The following is a 22,999-nucleotide window of genomic DNA, read 5'->3' as shown; positions in this document are numbered from 1 at the left end:
CATGCGCGTTGCTTTGTTACTTCCTACATATTAACGTGAGTTGTAAAATACATATTACGGCAGATTTCTTTGGTGTACTACATTGAGACTGAACTCTGTTTCACAGACTGAAGAAAAAAACAAGAAAATGAAATGAAATGAGACTATTAAACAAATACTCTCTTTATATCATTTGAAGAAATAAAATGAAATGAAACAGACAAGTGCAAATATGAATTCTGCAAATGCTGTGATTCACTGATAGAACTGGTAGCTTAGTTATCATATCTTGATCTAAGATACGGATGGGGGCAAGTGATTACTGGACCTGATCAGTTTCCCTTCTTCGTTGATTGATAAATGAAGGCCTTCTAATTATAAACTAAAATGGCTTTAGCCCATACGCATTATGTGTGTTAAGGATCAAAGCCATGAACCTGCGAAGGTAACACTGATATAAATGGGATGATTTATCAAAAGTAACGGAAGTGTTAATATATCTAATGATTATATGATCATTAATAAATCATCAAATTTGTGATGAAATTTTAGTGCTTCCTAAATCCTACCCAAAAGATTTAGTTAGGAACAAAAACAGAGGAAACAGAGATCCATTGAAGGGTTGAAAAAAATCAGTCAAACCCTTCTTCAAACTTGAATACGAGAATCTCTTTTCTTTTTGTGGTTTGGCACTAATTCTTCTCAATTGCAACCATTGTATGTACAATGAATACGCTATGATCTTTGATTATGATGAGATCTATCTGAGACACACGATCATAATATAATCATTTTACATACAGCTGTATTTTAAAAATTTTCTTTCTTAACACCTCTACGGTTCTGCTTCTACCCACCATCATCGCAGCAATACTTCCAAATTGGAACCAAAAATGAACGGGCTTCATAACTGGTTCTCTCTGTTCAATGTCAACGCAGTCTACACAAGATTGCTGATATTAAACCAAAGAAAATTACCTCCACACTACCCTATCCCTCCATCTCTCTCCGCAACTGTGCAACTTTTGAGGGATTTTTCGCTTGGGAACGACCAGTACTATGGCAACTCACCAATCGCCGGCAACACCGAAACAATATACTTATCATCAACCAGATCAGGCAACTGGTCAATTCTCCAACAACAACCTCCTTGGCGAAGGGGGTTTTGGTCTAGTCTAGAAGGGATCCCTAGATGGTGAAATCGTTGCTATTAAGAAACTTAAAAATCTTCTGGAACAGAGCAAAGGATTGGGGGATGAGATTATGGTGCTTAGCAGTGTCCGTCACCGAAATCTTGTTAAGCTGCTTGGCTGCTGCATTGAAGGAGCCAATATATTGCTTGTTTTCGACTTTTTACCCGACGGTCCCTTAAGATCTCATTTACATGGTGATCTAGAACCAAGAACTGCATCACATGGCGAGTCATTTTTCCTGCCTTCTGATATCCATATACTCGATTAACAAATATGATATATATTAAGATCTTACCAATGAGAAATGGCATTATAGGACGGCAGGAGATTTTGGATTGGTCAAAAAGAATGAAAACTGTTATAGGTTCTGTAAAAGGATTAGAATATCTACATGAACATTGTAAGTAATCAATTTAGTATTCACTAATACTAAGCATTTTAGCCATTGAAGCTTGATCAATTTTCTTTTTTCTTTTCATTTTTTTTTAGTGTTATTAATCTATTTCCTTTCAAATTTCTCTACTTTAACTATATATGTATCTTTTAGGTGATACCAAAATCATACACTGAGATGTTAAGCTAGATAACTTTCTTCTTGATGATAATTTTGAGCGAGCCAAAGGTAAAAAGTGTGTATATATATATATATATATTTATATATCTACGTTTGAAATTTAAACTTGAGACCGCGTAATACTAAGAGCGACTCTAATACCATTTGAACTGAAGTTTATTAGTGATGACAAATAAAATTTTTATTTGTCTGATTAAAGTCACATAATGGAACAGTGTGAACCCATCATTTTTGGAGGATGTTGTGAATACTGAATAGTGATTAATTCCTTTGAAAATTGCTCGGGATTGAGAATTTTTTGTGCATTGTTTCAGAATGATTGTCCTGTCCAGGATTCTGGCATGGTCGACTTGTGGGAAAATGAAGGTATTGAATTTTTATTGGCTTGTATAGCTTTATAATTTCTATTAGTTTGGCTTGTTTGGTTGTTTAGAGATGGCAAGGTGTTTATCATTCCTTTGACAATGTTCCAGGTGAATGTGACAAGAAAACTAGAAAGGTACTTCATTGGCTTTAACAATCTAAATTCCAGCGTGTTGTTTTACTGCTACATTGCATATGAGCATATTTCTTTAAATTTGAAAGAATCACATAGCATATGTTCAATTTGGCATGGCATTATGATATGTTGTTTTGCTTTTTAGATATTTAATCAAGGTTTGCTTTAGTCTTATGAATGTCCGATCATTTACAGGTATTCAAACCATCAGTTATTCCAGCAGTGGAAGTTGAGCCTCCAGGATGCTCATTTAATCCTTCATTTGAAGCTCATCAGGTAATTTCCTAACATTTCAGATTCTCACATGTATTGCTTTTCTTTCCAAAATCTAAATTCTTTATGTTCTTGTTACTGCAAATTCTTCAATTTAGGATTCATTGGCCCAAGCTGTTGCAGAGGAAATGCAGAAAGTCTATAAAAGTGAGTTGGGACCTGAACCAGTTCCATTAAATGTCCCAGGGGAGCAGAAAGTAATTGATGAAGAAGATGTGAGTCGCTTGCTTTTACATTTAAGTTGTTTTCCTTAAGCTTACAACATTTGCTATTGTGTTAGATGTACTTTCTTGAGGCGGATGATGATGAGGAGGATTTAATAGAGAATGAGGATGCTGCACAACCAAAAAAAAAAAAGGGTTAAGCTTCATTTACTCAATCACAACAAAGATTTTATTTGTTATCACTATTAAATAAATATGCTTGTGTACTTTCTGTTCATTCTTTTCTTTAAACCATACCTTTATCTGCTTATAAATTGAATGTATTTTCAAATAATTGCATCATCTAAATTCTTTCTATTTGAATGGTTATGAAGCAGGTCTATTGAAACAAAGAGGGTGACCAGAATTGAGTTAAATGGGAGAGCCAGACTCAAAGAACAGGAGAAAAAAGAAGCAGAAGCCAAGAAGAAAGAGGAACATTCAGAAGAAATTGATTTGTTAGATGATGATTGTTGCTCAATTGAGATTTATTTCAGTGAAGAAAGTGTTCTTACCATTGTATGTTTCCATCCCTGTTGCCGCTTGCTAGATAACTTTTAAGGAAATAGCTAAAGAAGACGAGAAGAACCATAAAAGACATAACAGGCATATAGTTGTTAAGCAAGAATAGCTAAAAACTCGTCCCTTCGCTTGGGAAAGCACATGTATGCATGCAGTCGTCTTTTGACATCTTTCCTTATTGGCTAGAAACAAATATAAATCAATTAGCTGAAATATTGTTTTTTGGTTACTATCAAGATTTAATTTGTTAATGGATTTTTTTTTTAATCAAAACTGTTGACGTAAAGTGACACTTTGCTGTCACTTGTTCTTTAAGTTTTGACTAATGATTGTTTTGTAATGTACTTAAGTATGGGGTTAGTATGATTGATTTGAGTTCAACAGATATGTATGGGTTTAGTCAGTAAAGTATGGGACTTTTCTTGTAAAAATTAATTTTATGTACTGATGCTTATATATTTTGAATTAATGGAATATTACAGCAAAAAAAAGAGAGTTCTCCTGCAATTCCTAACTAATTTTCTTTATTCTTTATGCTTACAATTGGTATAAGAGCATTTAGATCTTAGAGAGGGAGTGTGAGAGAAAACAAATAAGAGAAACTTCACCAAAAAAACCATAAACACTTGAGTGTTGTTCATGGCCTCTAGTAGCTATTCATCAGCTTCAACCCCTATTTTTACAGGAGAAAACTATGTCTTCTGGTCTATCAAAATGAAGGCCTATCTAAGGGGAGGTAGTGGAAATAGGGAGAGATCCACCACCATTGAGAGCTAATCCTACGTTAGCTCAAATAAAGCATCACTTTGAGGAATGTGCAAAGAAGTATAAAGCTTTGTTCTGTTTGCACCAAGCTGTATCAGATGTTATATTCACAAGGATTATGGCTTGGGAAACAGCTAAAGAGGCATGGGCTAAGCTCAAGGAGGAGTTCCACGAAAGTGATAAAACAAGGCAGATGCATATCTTGAATCTCAGAAGAGATTTTAAGGTTCTTAGAATGAAAGATTTTGAATCAGTAAAAGAATACTCATATAGGCTTATGAAGACCATAAATTAGATAAAACTACTTGGGGATGAGTTAACATATAAGAGAATAGTAGAGAAAGTTCTTGCAATCTTACCCGAGAGATTTGAACCAAAAATTTCTTCCCTTGAAGACTCTAAAGATATTTTTTAGATCACTTTGCTGAGCTAGTGAATGCTCTATGAGTAGTAGAACATAGAAGGAGTGAGAGGATGGAAAAAAAATCTGAGGAAGCCTTAATGGCAAAACAAAAAGGCAAGGTTCAAGCTACTTCAGAAGGGAAAAGATCTGGTGGAGAAAGAAAATTTAAAAGCAAGAAAGATGAAAGCTACAAGGAGAAAAACAGAGATGGGAAGTTCCCACCATGTCCAAATTTCAAGAAAACAAACCATTTAGAAAAATTCTACTGGTTTAGACCTGGAATACAATATAGAGCTTGTAAAAAGTTTGGCCATGTTGAGAAAGTATGCAAGAATAAAGATAAGTAGTAGACTCAATTTACTGAAGAACAAGAATAGCAGGAGGAGAAACTTTTTACAACAACCTGTTACTCTTTTGATACAAGTGGAGATGCTTGGTTGATAGATAGTGGTTGAACACACCACATGACTTCAAACGTCGATATTTTCAAGGAACTTGACAAGACCTACTCTTCTAAAGTGAAGATTGGAAGTGGGGAATATGTTGAAGCTAAAGGCAAAATGAGTGGTTGCAGTATAAACAAATTCAGGTACAAAATTAATTCATGATGTTCTATATGTGCCTAAAATAAGTCAAAGTTTGTTAAGTGGCTCAGATGTTAGAAAAAAATTATGCTTTGCATTTTGAGAATATATTTTGCACTATATTTGATCAGTTTGGTTGTGAGTTGTTGACTGTCAAAATGAAGAGTAAAAGCTTTCCTATTGAGTGGAAGCAAACTGAAATTCATGCCTTTCCTAGTTATGCTGATGATTCCTCATTGTGGCATAAAAGGATGGGTCATTTTAATTACTCTTCATTGAAATATATGCAAAGCAAGGAGTTGGTTAAAGATATGCCTATGGTATGTGATAGTAAGGGTGTATGTGAAGTATGTCAATTGAGGAAGCAAAAAAAATTGCCATTTCCAGCAAATATGGCTTGGAGAGCATCTCATAAGCTGCAACTCATTCACACTGATATGTGTGGACCCATGAATACTCCATCCTTAAGTGGAAGCAGATATTTCATTCTCTTCATTGATGATTTTTCTAAAATTTGCTAGGTTTACTTTTTGAAACAGAAGTTAGAAGTTTTTGGTGTATTTCAGAAATTCAAAGCTATGGTGGAGACTCAATCTTATTGTAAAATAAAGACTTTAAGGTCTGATAATGGAACTGAATATACTTCTGAGAGGTTTGATAAGTTTTATGAAGAAGTTGAGATTCATCATCAGCTCACTGTCAGTTATACTCCTCAATAGAATGGGGTGAGTGAGAGAAAGAATAGAACAGTGATGGAAATGGCAAGAGATATGCCTAAGAAGTTTGGGCTAAAGCAGTTAACACTGCTGTATATTTGCTGAATTTGTTACCTACAAGAGCCTTAAAAGATAAAACTCCATTCGAAGCATGGTTTGGGAATAAACCTTCAGTTAGTCATCGAAGAGTGTTTGGATGTGTTATGGAAAGTCAATCACTATATTATTTCTCTATATATTCTGTATTCTGTATTCCTATTTAGGATTTCTTATTTAGGATTTCTTCCTAATTAGTAGAACACAGTTATAGGAATCAATTGTATATATATACCCATGTACAGATTAATTGAGATTAAGGAGAATCATCTCTTTCTACATGGTATCAGAGTAGGTCATCAATCTAGGGTGACTATTTGTTCTCACCACCCAGTTCAGGAGAGACCTTGGCAGCCGACCGGCCGTTTCGACCCCGATCAACATCGCCGATGTTGCCTCAACCCCCTTATTCCACCACTGTGTGCTGTTGCCTGATCCAGTACACCATTAAAGGACTTCTGAGGTTTGGCTCTCAGATCCTATTTTGGTATTTGCTTTATTTGTGATTTTGGGTTATTTTGCTGCTATAAGCACTTTGGATTAGCGTTTCGGTTAGTTTTCTTTGTCTCAACAAATGGCAGACAATAAGAATGTTATTTCTGATGTGATTCTAGTGATGACTAAGATCACGGAACACAAACTTAATGGTTCGAATTACCTGGAGTGGAGTAAGACTGTTAGGGTCTATTTGCGTAGCATTGATAAGGATGATCACTTTACTAAAGATCCACCCACTGATGATACAAGACAAACTTGGCTAAGGGAGAATGCTCAGTTGTTTTTGCAGCTTCGGAACTTGATTCACAGTGAGGTAATTAGTTTAATTAATCACTGTGAATTTGTTAAGGAATTGATGGATTACTTAGATTTTCTGTATTCTGGTAAAGGGAATATCTCCTGTATTTATGATGTTTGTAAGGCATTCTACCGTGCTGAGAAAGAGGATAAGTCTCTCACGGCTTATTTTATGGATTTTAAATAGGTATATGAGAAACTTAATGTATTGTTGCCTTTTAGTCCTGATGTGAAAGTTCAGCAGGTCCAACGGGAGCAACTAGCTGTTATGAGTTTTCTTGCAGGCCTTCTTTCAGAGTATGAAACTGCTAAATCTCAGATTCTATCCAGTTCTGAGATTTCCTCTTTGCATGAAACGTTCACACGGGTCCTTCGTACAGAGAGTACCCAATCTTCACAGCCTGCCAGTAGTGCTCTTATTAGCCGTAATCCAAATGGACAACAGGGTAATAGAAGAGGAAGTAGAGGAGGAATTACAGGCAACAGAAGTAATCAGCGTAATGGAGAGGCTAGTTCTAATCAGGACTCAAGAGGAGTCATTTGTTATTATTGCCATGAGCCTGGCCATACAAAATATAATTGTCCGCAACTTCAGAGGAAAAATCAGCGATCACAGATGGCAAATATGGCAGCAGAGAATTCTACAGTATTTTCCTCTGAGAAAACTATTTTGGTATCTGCAGAGGATTTTGCATAATTTTCCCAGTATCAGGCATCTCTAAAGCCTACCAGTTCCTCTGTCATTGCGATTCAGGTAAATCCACTACATGCCTTGTGTCTTCCTCATCCAAATGGGTTATTGATTCTGGTGCGATAGATCACATGACAGGTAATTCTAGTCTTCTATCTGCTTTTCAGTCTAATCTAACTTCCTCTACTGTTACTTTAGCTAATGGTTCTACTTCTTGTGTCATGGGTTCTGGAACTGCGAACCCGACTTCGTCAATTTCTTTGTCTTCTGTTTTGTGTCTATCAAAATTATCTTTAATCTACTTTCTGTTAGTAAACTTACTCGTACCTTAAATTATTCTATTTTCTTTTTTCCTGACCAGTGTTTGTTTCAGGATCTTACGACGAAGCAGATTATTGGTAGAGGACGCGAGTCAGGTGGTCTCTACATTCTGAAAAATCATGTACTGCGGTCGCTTGTTTGCTCCAGTACCTTAACACCTCTTGAAGCTCATTGTAGATTGGGTCATCCTTCTTTGTCTACCATGAAGAAGCTGTGTCCTCAATTTCAGTCTTTATCAGTACTAGAATGTGAGTCGTGTCAGTTTGTAAAACATCATCATTTGCCTTCTGTGTCTAGAGTCAATAAACGAGCTTCATCCCCTTTTGAGTTAGTTCATTCTGATGTTTGGGGTCCTTGTTCTATTACTTCTAAAACTGGATTTCGTTATTTTATTACTTTTGTTGATGATTACTCTCGTGTTACCTGGTTATATTTAATGAAGAATCGTTCTGAGTTGTTTTCTATCTTTTGTGCCTTTTGTAATGAAATCAAAACTCAATTTAATATTTCTGTGCGCATATTAAGAAGTGATAATGCTAAAGAATACTTTTCAACACAATTTCAGTCTTATATGACACAAAATGGCATTCTTTATCAGTCTTCCTGTATGGATACCCCATCCCAAAATGGCGTGACCGAAAGAAAAAATTGGCATCTTCTTGAGGTAACTCATGCTTTTCTTTTTCAGATGAAAGTTCCTAAATACTTTTGGGCGGATGCAGTTTCTACGGCATGTTTTTTGATCAATCGTATGCCATCTTCTGTCCTTAATGGGGATATTCCTTATACTGCTTTGTTTCCTATAAAATCTTTGTTCCCTATTGAATCCCGTATTTTTTGTTGTACCTATTTTGTACGTGATATTCGTCCGCAGGTTACTAAATTGGATCCAAAATCTCTCAAATGTGTCTTCCTTAAGTACTCCAGGCTCCAAAAAGGGTGCTGTTGTTTTTCTCCTACTCTTAATCGTTATCTTGTTTCTGCAGATGTCACATTTTTTGAGTCCACTCCATTTTTTCCTCAATCATCTGTGTATGAGAGTCAGGGGGAGGAGGATGATCTCTTAATATATACTGTCCAACCAATGTCTAGTCCTCTCCCACAACCTGTTCCTTCTGTCTCTAGACCTACTTGACCTCCCGTTGTTCATGTTTATTCTAGGAGATTGGAGATTCCTAACTTAGATCCTCCACCAGCTACTTCGTTAGGAGATCCTGTACCTCATACTGATCATGATTCTGATCTAGACTTACCCATTACTCTTCGTAAAGGTAAATGTTCATGTACTTACCCTATCTCTTCTTTTGTTTCTTATAATCAATTGTCTTCTTATTCTCGGTGTTTTGTTACTTCTTTAGACTCTGTTTCTATCCCTAATACTGTTGGTGAGGCACTGTCTCATCCTGGCTGGTGTGATGCTATGAAAGAGGAAATGGAGGCTTTAGATGCTAATGGTACATGGGAACTGTTGCCTTTGTCCACTGGTAAGAAAGCTATTGGTTGCAAATGGGTATTTACAGTAAAGGTAAATCTTGAAGGTTCTGTGGCTAGGTTAAAAGCACGCCTTGTAGCAAAAGGATATGCTCAGACATATGGGGTTGATTACTCTGACACTTTTTCTCCTATAGCTAAAGTTACGTCTATTCGCTTGGTTATCTCTTTAGCAGCTATATATGATTGGCCCCTGCATCAATTGGATATCAAGAATGCTTTTCTTCATGGTGATCTTCAGGAGGAGGTGTATATGGAGTAACCACCTGGGTTTGTTGCTCAGGGGGAGTTGGGTAAAGTTTGTAGGCTTCAGAAGTCTCTTTATGGCTTGAAACAAAGTCCTAGGGCATGGTTTGAGAGATTTAGTGAAGCAGTACAGGAATTTGGTATGTAAAAGTGTAAGCGTGATCACTCAGTATTTTATAAGCAATCTGAGACTGGTCTAATTCTCTTGCTAGTCTATGTGGATGACATTGTCATCACTGGGAGTGACTCTGTAGGTATTTCATCTCTTAAAACCTTCCTCCAAACTCAGTTTCAGACCAAAGACTTGGGATTGTTAAAGTATTTCTTGGGTATCGAAGTTATGAGAAGTAAGAAGGGTATTTTCTTGTCTCAAAGAAAATATGTCCTCGATCTATTGACAGAGATAGAAAAATTAGGTGCTAAGCTTTGTAGTGTACCAATGACTCCAACTTTACAACTGTTAGCAAGGGATAGTGAGTTGTTTGAAGATACAGAGAGATACAGGAGATTGGTAGGAAAATTGAACTATCTTACAGTCACTCGTCCTGACATTGCTTATGCCGTTAGTGTGGTAAGTCAGTTTATGTTTTCCCCAACTGTTGCTCATTGGGAAGCCTTGGAACAAATCTTGTGTTATCTGAAGGGCGCTCCAGGAAGAGGTTTGCTAAATGGTAATCATAGGCATTTGAATGTTGAATGTTTTTTAGATGCCGACTGGGCTGGATCTAAGGTTGACAGGAGGTCAACTACTGGATATTGCATTTTTGTTGGAGGAAATTTGGTGTCTTGGAGAAGCAAGAAGCAGAGTGTAGTTTCTCGATCTAGTCTTTGAATCGAATCTGAGCCATGGCACAATCAGTATGTGAGGTAATGTGGATACTTCAATTACTAGATGAGATAGGTTTTAAGATCTCCCTGCCTGCGAAATTGTGGTGTGATAATCAAGCTGCTCTCCATATTGCTTCTAATCCGGTGTTTTATGAGCGGACCAAACATATTGAGATTGATTGTCACTTTATTCGTGAAAAGATTCAACAATAGATTATCTCAACAGGACACATCAAAACTGGAGAGCAGTTAGGAGATATTTTCACAAAAGCTCTGAATGGAGCTAGGATTGACTACTTTTGTAACAAGTTGGGCATGATTAACATCTATGCTCCAACTTGAGGGGGGGTGTTATGGAAAGTCAATCACTATATTATTTCTCTATATATTATGTATTCTGTATTCCTATTTAGGATTTCTTATTTAGGATTTCTTCCTAATTAGTAGAACACAATTATAGGAATCAATTATATATATATACCCATGTGCAGATTAATTGAGATTAAGGAGAATCATCTCTTTCTACAGGATGCATTTGTTACACACTTGTTGCTGATGTTAAAAGGAGTAAGTTGGATCACAAGGCTGAGATTGGAGTGTTTCTTGGATATGTCAGCAATGTGAAGGGTTATAGAGTGCTCAATGTGCAAACTGAGAAGGTGATTATCAGCAAATATATTTTTTTAGAAGATGAAGCCGACACTGGAAGTGATTCAGATACTGAAAATGTAGTGAGAGGAACCCAATCTTTAGCTGATATTTATGAATGATGCAATATAGCTTTGGTAGAACCTGTGAGTTATGAAGAAGCTGTAAAGTCTTCAAATTGGAGGGCTACAATGGAGGAGGAGCTGAAAATGATTCATAAAAATGAAACTTGGCCGCTAGTTGACAAGCCTACCAATAAGAAAGTAATTGGAGTGAGATGGGTTTATAGAACCAAGTTGAATTCAGATGGTTCAGTCAATAAATTCAAAGCAAGACTAGTTGTCAAGGGCTAGTTACAACAGTATGGGGTGGATTTCACAGATACCTTTGCACCAGTAGCAAGATATGACACTATAAGGCTTCTCATTGCCTTTGCAGCTCAGAAATATTGGGAAATTTTTCAGCTTAATGTCAAATCAGCTTTCTTGAATGGTTATCTGCAGGAGGAAATATTTGTAGAACAACCACCTGGTTTTATTATGAAAGGAAAAGAAGATAAGGTTTATGTGCTCAAGAAGGCTCTATATGGTTTAAAACAGGCTCCCAGAGCTTGGTACACCAGAATAGATGAGCATTTGTTGATGATGGGGTTCAAAAGAAGCATTAGTGAGGCTACCTTGTATGTGAGAAGTGTTAATGGTGATTTACTGATAGTGTCATTGTATGTAGATGATCTTCTCATTACTGGTAGCAATATATCATTTGTCAAAGAATTTAAGAAGGAAATGTGGAATGTGTTTGAGATGACTAATCTTGGAAAGATGTCTTATTACCTTGGAGTGGAAGTTCATCAATTTGAGGAGGGAACTTTCATAAATCAAGAGAAGTATGCTAAGGAGATTTTAAGGAAATTTGGCATGGAGAATTGTTAAGCAGCTGATACCCCTTTAGCTCAGAATGAAAAACTGAGCAAAGAAGATGGATCTGATAAGGTGGATGCTGGAATTTATAGAAGTTTAATTGGGTGTTTGTTATATCTATCTACTACAAGACCTGACGTTATGTTTGCTACAAGTCTATTGTCCAGGTTCATGCAAACTCCAAGTGAAATTCATTTTAAAGCAGCAAAAAAGGTGTTAAAATATGTGAGAGGAACAACTGATCTTGGAGTTTGGTTTAAAAGAAAATTTGAAGTGAAGTTAATGGGATATGCAAATAGTGATTGGGGTGGTTCAGTTGATGACCTGAAGAGCACGTCTAGGTATGCATTCACCATTGGTTCAGGTGTTATAAGTTGGTGTTCTAAAAAGCAAGATGTTGTGGCTCAATCATCAGCTGAAGTAGAGTATATTTCAGCTGCAACTACTGTTAATCAAGCAATATGGTTGAGAAAAATTCTCAATGATTTACACCAGATGCAAGAAGAAGCTACAACCATTTATTGTGACAATCAATCTGCTGTGGCTATGGCTAAAAATCTCATTTTTCATGGAAGAACTAAGCATATAAAGATTAAGTATCATTTCATCAGAGAAGTTAAGAAAGAAGAAGAAGTGAAGCTGGTTCTGTTGTTCAGAAGTCCAGCAAGCTGATATTCTAACCAAGCCCTTATCCAAAGCAAGGTTTGAAACATCAAGGAAGACCCTTGGTGTTTCTAGCAATAGTGCCAAGGAGGAGTGTTGATGTAAGGTGACACTTTTGCTGTCACTTGTTCTTTAGGTTTTTTACTAATGATTATTTTGTAATGCATTGAGCAGATATGTATGGGTTTAGTCAGTAAAGTATGAGACTTATTTTGTAAAACTTAATTTCATTTCATGTACTGATGCTTATATATTTTGAATTAATGGAATATTGCAGCAAAAAAAAGAGAGTTCTCCTGCAATTCCTCCCCAATTTTCTTTGTTCTTTATGCTTACAAAAACTTATATTTTGCATTGTTAATCTCAAGCATGACAAAACTAATTGATAATTTTTTATTCCAGATTTGAGCCTGCTCCTCTGCAACTACTATTATCTGAAGAAATTACTGGTTCTCTCTGTAAGCTGAAGGTGCACTAGGACTCTTTTTTATTTTCAAAAGTTATCCATTAAGTTTCTTCAAATTAATGTTTATTAAAAGTTAGAAACTGAAGATTGTTGCTCATTTCCTTTGCATTTCAATCATATAAATGGTTGTTGCACCCTTCTAAGGAATCGATATTAAAGCTTAGAGAAAAGAGGATTGTTTGTAATAACACCCAAAAGCCAAAGCTCAGTAGATTTTTTCATTCCTTTTATTTCCTTGTTAAATGCTTGTTTGCTGGACTCAGGCATGTGCCCCTAGCTTGGAGCATACTCTAGCATGAAATCCTTGTTCTATGATAGATATCGAAGTATACCTACTTAATTCAAAGCCAAAATTTGGGGACGGTATTTCATTTGAGTGGTCAGTTACTTCTAATTGTAAGGTTCTGTCATTAAGAATATAAATAGTCAGTATTTCATTTGCTCCGTATGGTATTATGACTGCTAAATTTTGAGTTCAAGCAGTAAGACTGAACAGAATTAGAGATAAGTTTACGTCACCAACTTGAGCTTTGAGCCTTAAGTTCTCATCACATTGCCAACATCCTTTAGCTAAAACTGACTAGAGGGCCAATAAATCTCACTTTGCAGTTGGGACCCATTAGATGATGGAAGAGAATTAGCGAGTTCAAGCTATAAGAGTAAACATAACCAGGGGTAACTGTTGCTTCTGCTACTTTGTTACTTCCTACATATTAGTATGAGTTGTAAAATACATATTACAACAGATTTCTTTTGTGTGTTACATTGAGATTGAACTTCGTTTCACAGATAAAGGAAAAACAAGGAAATGAAATGAGACTATGAAACGCTCTGTTTATGTCATTTGAAGAAATAAAATGAAATGGAAGAGACAAGTACAAAGATGAATTCTACAAATGTTGATGCACTGATAGAATTGGTAGCGTAGTTATCATATCTTGATTAAAGAATATAAATAGTCAGTATTTCATTTGCTCCGTATGGGATTATGACTGCTAAATTTTGAGTTCAAGCAGTAAGACTGAACAGAAATAGAGATAAGTTTACGTCACCAACTTGAGCTTTAAGCCTTGAGTTCTCATCACGTTGCCAACATCCTTCAGCTAAAACTGACTAGATGGCCAATAAATCTCACTTTGCAGTTGGGACCCATTAGATGATGGAAGAGAATTAGCGAGTTCAAGCTATAAGAGTAAACATAACCAGGGGTAACTGTTGCTTCTGCTACTTTGTTACTTCCTACATATTAGTATGAGTTGTAAAATACATATTACAGCAGATTTCTTTTGTGTGTTACATTGAGATTGAACTTCGTTTCACAGACAAAGGAAAAACAAGGAAATGAAATGAGACTATGAAACACTCTGTTTATGTCATTTGAAGAAATAAAATGAAATGGAAGAGACAAGTACAAAGATGAATTCTACAAATGTTGATGCACTGATAGAATTGGTAGCATAGTTATCATATCTTGATTAAAGAAACGGATGGGACTACTAGGATGATTGGTGAGACACCCAATATCATAATAGGGTTCACTCTTGCAGCCTCATTGTAGGATATTGTGGAAAATTATATCGAAAACTTGTCGCAGTCGATAGTAAGACTGATTAAATCAACTAGCAGGGTTGTAAGTTTCAGGTATTGTCTTTTGCCAGGGGAGGCCTTTTGGGTAAAAGAAGTTCATTAATTTTTGCTGAAATTGTTTGGGAACAAGAAAAATAAGGGGCTTGAGTAGGGAAATAAAACTAAAATGGCTTTACCCAGTATTAAGTCATCCATGTTTAGCGACATGTGGACCTGACCAGTTTTCCCTTTTCATTGATTGAGAAATGTAGGCCTTATAATTATAGAAGGAGCCTAAACAAAAATGGCTTAGTCCATTCCCATTTTGTGTGTTAAAGCCCATGGACCCTGCAGAAAAGGAAACACTGAAATAAGATTGGTAGCCTACTTAACAGATTCAGTGAGGAACTAGAACTGAGGAAAAAGAGATCAATACTCATATATCATGGCATGCAATATCCTCCAATTGATTTTTCCCTTGAAGAAACAACTGTCATCTTAAGAAGGGCTAGATTATTTATGATCAGATGTAATTTTGAAATTGAGAAAAATGATGGTTTGTGCTACAACATCTAGGAATGAATTAATTTTCAATAATCAAGAAAAACCTTCTAGCACCTTCTGATCAAATATGGATAGTTGTACTTATTGCTATTAACTGCATAGAGGATTTGTTCTTATGCATAGGAAATTAAGAACCTTTCCTATCAAAACTCTATCCTTAACCTCTTGAGTTTATGATGATAGTTATGACATTTTTGTTGTCACATTATGCAGAAATTGTATCATTTTAATCAATGTACTTTGCCTAATTTTTTTGGTTTTGAAAGTATGGCCAAGTATGGCTCTCTATTTTTTAGGTAGAAAAGCTGATGTAAATAGTAATTAAACATGTGATGGCTGATGCACCTTTTGTAACGCTATATATGCATATGTATTAAAGGAATGAAATAAGTTTTTTCTCCACTTTTTTGTCTGAAAAAACCTATATATGGTATCAGAGCCTTCCATGATCTTTGAGGGACTGTGAGTTCTGAGAGAAAACAAGCAAGGAAACCTCACCAACAAAAATAAAAAAATAAAAATATCTGCTGTGTTAAATGGCTTCAAGCAATGCTGGAGCTCTTTCACCTCCAATCTTTAATGGTGAAAATTATCAAATATGGGCTGTGAGAATGAAGGCTTTGTTAAAGGGGTTGGATTTATGGGAGGCAGTGGAAATGGGAGCTGATCCTCCACCATTAAGAGCAAACCCAACAGTTACTCAACTCAAGCATTATGCTGAATAATCAGCTAAGAAGTTTAAAGCTCTCTCCTACATACACTCGACTGTGTCTGAGTCAATATTCACACGCATTATGGCATGTGAAACTAGAAAAGAAGCTTGGGATAGGCTTAGAGAAGAGTTTCAAGGGAGTGAGAATACAAGACAGATGTAGTTCTTGAATTTGAGAAGGGCATTCGAAGCCTTGAAGATAAAGGAGATAGAAAATATCAAAGAATATTCTGATAAAGTTATAAAAGTTGTCAATCAAATCAGACTTCTTGGAGAGGATTTTCCAGATAAAAGGGTGGTAGAAAAAATTCTTGTGAGTCTTCCTGAAAGGTTTGAAGCAAAAATCTCCTCTCTTAAAGATTCAAAGGATCTTTCTCAAATATCACTTGCAGAGTTAGTTAATGCCCTGCAAGCTACTGAACAAAGAAGATCTTTGAGACTAGAAGATCAAATTGAGAATGCATTTGTCATGAAAAACAAAGGTAGAGATCAGTTCAACTCAGGAGGCAAAAAGACAACTGATAGAAGAAACAAAAGGGAGGGTGACAACAACAAAGCAGGGGAAAGAAAAAATAAATACCCTCCATGTCCAAATTGTAAAAAAACTAATGTCCAAATTGTAAAAAAACTAATCATCTAGAAAAGTTTTGCTGGTATAAACCTAGCATTCAGTGAAGATCTTGTAAAAAATTTGGACATGTTGAGAGAGTTTGCAAATCAAAAGCAACTCAAGAGGAACAACAAGCACAAGTTGTAGAGAACCAAGAGTAGGAAGAGGGAAAATTATTTGTTACAACATGTTATGGAGCTACTACCAGCAGTGATTCTTGGCTTATTGACAGTCAATGCACACATCATATGACTTCAAAAGTTGATTTATTCAAGAAGCTTGATAGATCATTTAGTTCCAGAGTTAAAATTGGAAGTGGAGAATTTCTAGAAGTCAGAGGGAGAGGTGAAATTGCAGTGGGAACATCAACAGGTATCAAACTCATCTCTAAGGTTTTGTACGTACCTGGTTTAGATCAAAATCTATTAAGTGTGGGTCAAATACTTGAAAAGCATTATTCATTGTTGTTTAAATATATGACTTGCACTATCATGGATCCTGCTGGAACTGAATTAATGTTAGTAAAAATGAAAGACAGAAGTTTTTCCTTGAAGTGGAATAAGTTAGATGCTCATGCATTTTCTGGTGTTGTTGATGAATCCTCACTTTGGCAAAGGAGATTTGGTCACTCAAATTTCCAGTAACTTAAACACATGCATAATAAAGGTTTAGTTCAGGATTTACCTTTTATGCAAGATAAAGTTGGAGTTTGTGGTGTATGTCAGTTTGGTAAGCAAACAAGAATGCCTTTTCCTGTAAATCAGTCATGGAGAGCTACTGAAAAGTTACAGCTTATTCACAATGATGTTTATGGTCCCATGAGTTCTCCTTCACTCAATGTATTTTCTACAACAGAAATTAGAAGTTTTGAATATCTTTCAGAAATTCAAGGCTATGGTTGAAAATCAAAGCAATTTCAAGATTAAAGCTCTTAGAACAGATAATGGGACTGAATACTGCAACAGAGGGTTTACAAAGTCGTGTGAAGATGCAGGAATTCAACATCAATTTACAATTAGTTACACTCCACAGCAAAATGGAGTGAGTGAGAGAAAAAATAGAGCTGTTATGGAGATGTCTAGATGCCTTTTGTTTGAGAAGAAGCTGCCAAAGAAATTTTGGGCAAAAGCAGTAAACAAATCAGTTTACCTTCTGAACAGACTTCTAACAAAAGCATTGAGAGATAAGACTCCTTTTGAAGCTTGGTTTGGGGTAAAACCATCTGTTGAGCATTTAAAAGTCTTTGGAAGCATATGCTATGCTCACATTCCAGCAGTAAAAAGGGATAAGTTGGATTACAAGTCTCAAGTTGGAATCTTTTTGGGTTATAGCAGTAATGAAAAAGGTTACAGAGTGTTCAATCCTCAAACACAAAAGGTGATGATTAGTAGAGATTTAAAAATTGATGAGGAAGTATACTGGGATTGGGAGAAATTACAAGTAGAGCCTTTGAATAACAATTCAATTCAAAAGGGCATTCCTCAAGAACAAGAAATAATAGAAGCACAACAAGAAGCTAAGCCTGATAGTGACACAAATTTAGAATTTACAGTGAGGGGCACTAGATCCTTAGAGGATATTTATGAGAGATGCAATGTGGGATTCCTTGAGCCAACAAGTCTTGAAGCTGCAATGAAATCATCAAGTTGGATGAATGCAATGCAGGAGGAGATGAGGATGATTCACAAGAATGAAACTTGGAAATTGGTTGATAGGCCACTGAATAAAAAAGTAATTGGAGTGAAGTGGGTTTATAGGACAAAACTAAACCTCGACGGTTCTATAAACAAACACAAGGCCAGATTAGTTGTGAAAGGATATTCACAGCAATTTGGCATTGACTACATAGATACCTTTGCACCAGTTGCAAGGTATGATACAATAAGGCTTCTCATTGCCTTAGCAGCTCAGAAAAATTGGAGAATTTATTAGTTGGATGTTAAATTAGCATTTTTGAATGGTTATTTGCAAGAGGAGATATTTGTGGAACAGCCTTCTGGTTTCGCAGTAAAGGGAAAAGAAGATAAAGTTTTCTTACTCAAGAAAGCTTTATATGGATTAAAACATGCCCTTAGAGCTTGGTATAGCAGAATAGACAATCATCTGTTGCAATTGGGGTTTAAAAGAAGCTCAAGTGATGCCACATTGTATGTGAATATTGAAAATGGTGAAACACTGCTAGTGTCATTGTATGTTAATGATCTTCTAATCACTGGTAGTAATATTGATCTTATAAATCACTTCAAGAAGGAGATGCAATCTGAGTTTGAGATGACTGATCTTGGAAAAATGACTTTTTTTCTTGGTTTGGAAGTTCATCAAACAAACCAAGGAACATTTATATGTCAAGAAAAATATGCAAGGGACATTCTGAAGAAGTTTGGGATGGAAAATTGCAACAGCATTGATACTCCTATAGCTCAAAATGAAAAATTGAGCAAAGAAGATGGTTTTGAGAAGATAGATTCTGGAATTTACAGAAGTGTGATTGGTTGTTTATTGTATCTCACTGCATCCGGACCTGATATCATGTATGCAACAAGCTTATTATCAAGATTCATGCATGAACCAAGCCAAAATCACTTCAAAGCTGCAAAAAGGGTTCTCAGGTATGTGAAAGGAACCATTAATCTTGGAATCTGGATCGAAAGTGGCATGGAGGGAAAGCTAGTTGGCTATGCAGAGAGTGATTGGGGTGGTTCAATTGATGACATGAAAAGCACTTCAGGTTTTGTGTTCTCTATTGGCTCAGGAGTCATCAGCTGGAGCTCAAGGAAACAAGATATTGTGGCTCAATCCAATGCTGAAGCAGAATATATTTCTGCTGTTGCTGCTGTGAATCAAGCAATTTGGTTCAGAAAAATTATGAAGGATTTGAAGCATGATCAAGAAGAGGCTACTATCATTTTTTGTGATAACCAATCAGCAGTAGCAATGGCTAAGAATCCTATTTTTCATGGGAAAACCAAGCATATTAAGATTAAATACCACTTCATCAGAGAAGCAGAAAAAGATGAAGAAGTCAAGCTAGTTCATTGTGATTCAGAAGCTCAAATTGCAGATGTTTTGACAAAGGGCCTGTCCAAAGCACGATTTGAAACATTGAGGAGCAGCCTTGGTGTTTCCAGCAAAAATGCCAAGGAGGAGTGATGATAGTTATGACATTTTTGCATTCACATTATGCAGAAATTGTATCATTTTAATCAATGTACTTTGCCTAATTTTTTTGGTTTTGAAAGTATTGCTAAGTATGGCCAAATATGGCTCTTTGTTTTTTAGGTAGAAAAACTGATGTAAACAGTAATTAAACATGTGATGGCTGATGAACCTTTTGTAATACTATATATGCATATGTATTAAAGGAATGAAACAAGTTTTTTCTCCACTTCTTTGTCAGAAACAACCTACAGTTTATAAAAGGGTTAGTCTTCTTTCTTGTACTTTCGAAAATTTAGTGAAACCTTGAGAATTCAAGAGCTAGCTAGAGCCATTAATCCTCCAAAGTTTCTTTATTTTTCAATCCCAATGGCTATTTGCATTCTCCAATGAATCTTCGTTTACATTAGTGATTAAAATTTTGTTTGAGCCAATATCTTTCCTGAAGGAGAAAATCTTGAGGCTCTTTGTACTATATATTGAAACAGGAACCATAATTTATGGAATATAATGTGCCATGTTGATATCTTGGTAAGCTTTGGAATATTATGTACTTTCTCTTTTCAATGGATTCAACTACTATTTTGTAGAAACGTGTATATATTGAAAAATTTTAATTTGTTGTGTTGTAAAATTTTAATTCCATGATATTGAAAATGCAAGTAACAGCAATAAGGAATGTAACAGCAAAGATAACAGCAAACCAACATGTTTAAGATCTTCACTGAAATAAAAATATAGGAACATGGACCAACTCCTATATTTTTTATTCCTTATTTGCTGCTATCTTTCCTCAAGAAGAAAATCTTGAGGCTCTTTGTACTATATTTTCAAACCAACATGTTTTTGGAACCTTGGGACGAGAAGATATTGAAAGGCAGTCCTCTACCATAAAACATTTTGAGGTCGATATTTATCTAGAATGAACCCTAAATTTATATGTTTTGTAGGCAGTTACTGATATTGATTAAGCACTATCTCTCTTGCTTTCATCAAGCAACACGAACTCCAAATCATAGCTTGTGCTCTTTGCCATCATGAAGTCTTGAAGATTATGGCCATTAATTAGCTCTTGGTTGGACTATTCAAGCAGTAATAGCAAATACATTTCTCATAATTTTGCCACCATTACTGTTGTTTTGACATTTAACTTAAAGTTCATATTCATATGGAAGTATAAAGTGAATTTTTATACAACTTTGGTCCATCTTTGATGGTACCTTAATTCACATCAGCCACTTGCTTATGTCTCCGAATATATGCCATAATATATAGCCATAAGTTGATAAAGAAAAGCAGATTCCTTACTTTTATTATGTTGAAAAATGCTTTTTTTTTTTCACCTCATTTTCATTACTTTCATCGGGATTGAATTTCCATAATTATATGCAACGCCATCTTTTAAAGCATCTATCCATCTGACCATTGAAAGACTGATATGAATCAACTCATCGCGCCAATTAATTCACCCAACCTGACTTTTCAATCGTATAGTAATGAATGTGAGCATTTCTCATGTTGATGTTCCACACTCATGTTGCTCATTCACTATAGAGTAAATAGTCGAAATTAAATGTAATTAAAGTAAATTTAGATTTCACATTTTTATCGCTTAAAATTTTTAAAATTTTATTTGATGACAGTTAAAAATTTTAAGCACAGGTGATGGGCTCTAAAGAATTCAGAGGACCTGTAGATTGACAGAGTAAATAATGGAATCAAAGTTTCTCTTATCATCTTATCGTTTCTGTAAATGCCATTACCACATCCAAGTTTCATACTTTTCCCTGCTTAATGCGTTCTTATATAATAATCTTCATGCAACTTTTCTTCAAGGTGGGGGAATAGACATTGGAATAAAATAAAGCTTGTTCAATTGTCCACAATCATTAGTGCGCTATCTTGATTTGTGGGTGAACTTTGGAATATTATATGCTTTCTCTTTTCTAATGGAAAAACATAAATATGCTTTCACTTTGCGTATATGCTGTTAAGATTGAAGTATAAGGGAGTAATCAACTTCTGGCCAGCTTACGTTTCTTCCATGAGCGACAATAGCCACAAGCTGATTAAGAAAAGCAGATCCCTTACTTTGTTCTTGTGTAAACTTTTAGTCCAATATTATATCTGCCAGTGTATGGAAGCAAAGAATATATAGGAAGAAAAATTTTTACAAAATTCCATTCTTTCTATTTTTTGAGATTTGAGAAGAAAGACAAGTAGAGAAGGAAAATAGAAGAAGAAAATTCTTCGTTAGGTCCACCAACACTTTCCTTCACTTGTGTTGGCCTGTGCTTTGAACTTTGTTCTTGTTCATTTGATGATAATTGTCGATACCACATTTTGACCGATTCCTGAAATCAATAAACTTTGAAACCGATCCCCAACAGTCTCCCAGCCGATCACATTTCTGATCTCTCCTCAGAAGGAATAGAATCAATACTAAGTCCCCATATCATTTAAAGCCTCACCGATCTGTCAAACCAATTGTCAAACTCCCTGATCAGTCAATTATGTTTCCGATCTTTCTTGTCAAACGAGATTAAACCAACATTAGGCCTTCGCGCCACCAGTCTTATTGCCGATCTCTCATTTAAAAGTTTGGGAATAATAAAGTTAAGGTTCTGATCCGGTTTAATGATGATCCCGATCTTAAGTGTTCAAGCCAAATTTCTAATTTTAATCAAGTCCCGTTTAGCGTTAGTTCCCTGCCGATCTCATGCTTATTGTGTTTTCCGACCTCTTACACTTAGATCAATAATCACTTTTAGTTGTTATTTTAATATGCTCAGACAATCAAGTGCTTACGCAATTTAGAGATTTTCCGATCGCATCCATTCATTAAACAAAAGGGGAAACTTCATTTCATTTAAAATTTGCACAAGTCATTCGGCTGGAGGATCACCCCCAGCCTGATCTACATTTTGCTCGCTTCCTCTCTCACCCTCAGCCTCCTCCTCACTATCCTCACCTTCGTCCTGGGGAGCCAGATCTACCATCCAAGAGAAGTCCTCCTCGGGATATCGCTTCCTGAGCTCGGCTAAGAGATCCCTATGAGCGTTTACATAAGCACCGGCCTCCCTTGTCATCGCCTCTTCTTCTTTTGCTCTGAGCTCCTCAGTGAGGTGAGCAACTTCACCGGCTCGGAGCGCCCAAACTTCTTCAAGAACATGATCTCGCTCAGCCAGAACTTGAGCCTACTCGGCCAGCTTATCCTTATAGAACTTCATTCGCCCCTCAATTTCAGTTATGTATTTCTGAGCGGATGAAAGTTGGGATCGGAGGGAAGCCACTTCATGACCCATCTTCTCGACCTCCTTACCCAGACGATGAGCCTTCTCCCGGACAATGTGCTGGTTCACCAAACACTCCACGTTCAGGCTCATAAACCGGGTCAGGATGTCATCAAGATTGTCCGGGGACAGCCTATCCCGATCTTCTCGAAGGCAGATTGAGGCACCCAAAACCTTGGCTAAGCCCGGATTCTCCCGAACAGTCCGGTTCTTCTCCAGCGA

The 22,999-nt window shown here is 36.1% G+C and overlaps 1 protein-coding gene across 1 annotated transcript in view; it reads left to right on the top strand.

Moving 5' to 3' along the window:
• LOC110670792 (ribosome biogenesis protein NOP53) overlaps positions 1-3,707 on the top strand; it is a 47,456-nt gene extending 43,749 nt beyond the window's left edge. Inside the window, exons 3-8 of the mRNA XM_058133874.1 lie at positions 2,079-2,112; positions 2,220-2,245; positions 2,441-2,521; positions 2,617-2,733; positions 2,799-2,877; positions 3,060-3,707. Of these exons, the coding sequence (XP_057989857.1) occupies positions 2,088-2,112; positions 2,220-2,245; positions 2,441-2,521; positions 2,617-2,733; positions 2,799-2,877; positions 3,060-3,082 (351 nt within the window). The 5' untranslated portion in view covers positions 2,079-2,087 and the 3' untranslated portion in view covers positions 3,083-3,707. The remainder of the gene's footprint in view (positions 1-2,078; positions 2,113-2,219; positions 2,246-2,440; positions 2,522-2,616; positions 2,734-2,798; positions 2,878-3,059) is intronic.
• Positions 3,708-22,999: the final 19,292 nt, after the last annotated feature.

This window comes from Hevea brasiliensis, chromosome 14 (assembly GCF_030052815.1).
Source record: "Hevea brasiliensis isolate MT/VB/25A 57/8 chromosome 14, ASM3005281v1, whole genome shotgun sequence".
NCBI classification, from domain to species: domain Eukaryota; kingdom Viridiplantae; phylum Streptophyta; class Magnoliopsida; order Malpighiales; family Euphorbiaceae; genus Hevea; species Hevea brasiliensis.
The sequence above is the reverse complement of the archived record's forward strand: the minus strand, read 5'-3'. Positions and strand labels throughout refer to the sequence as shown.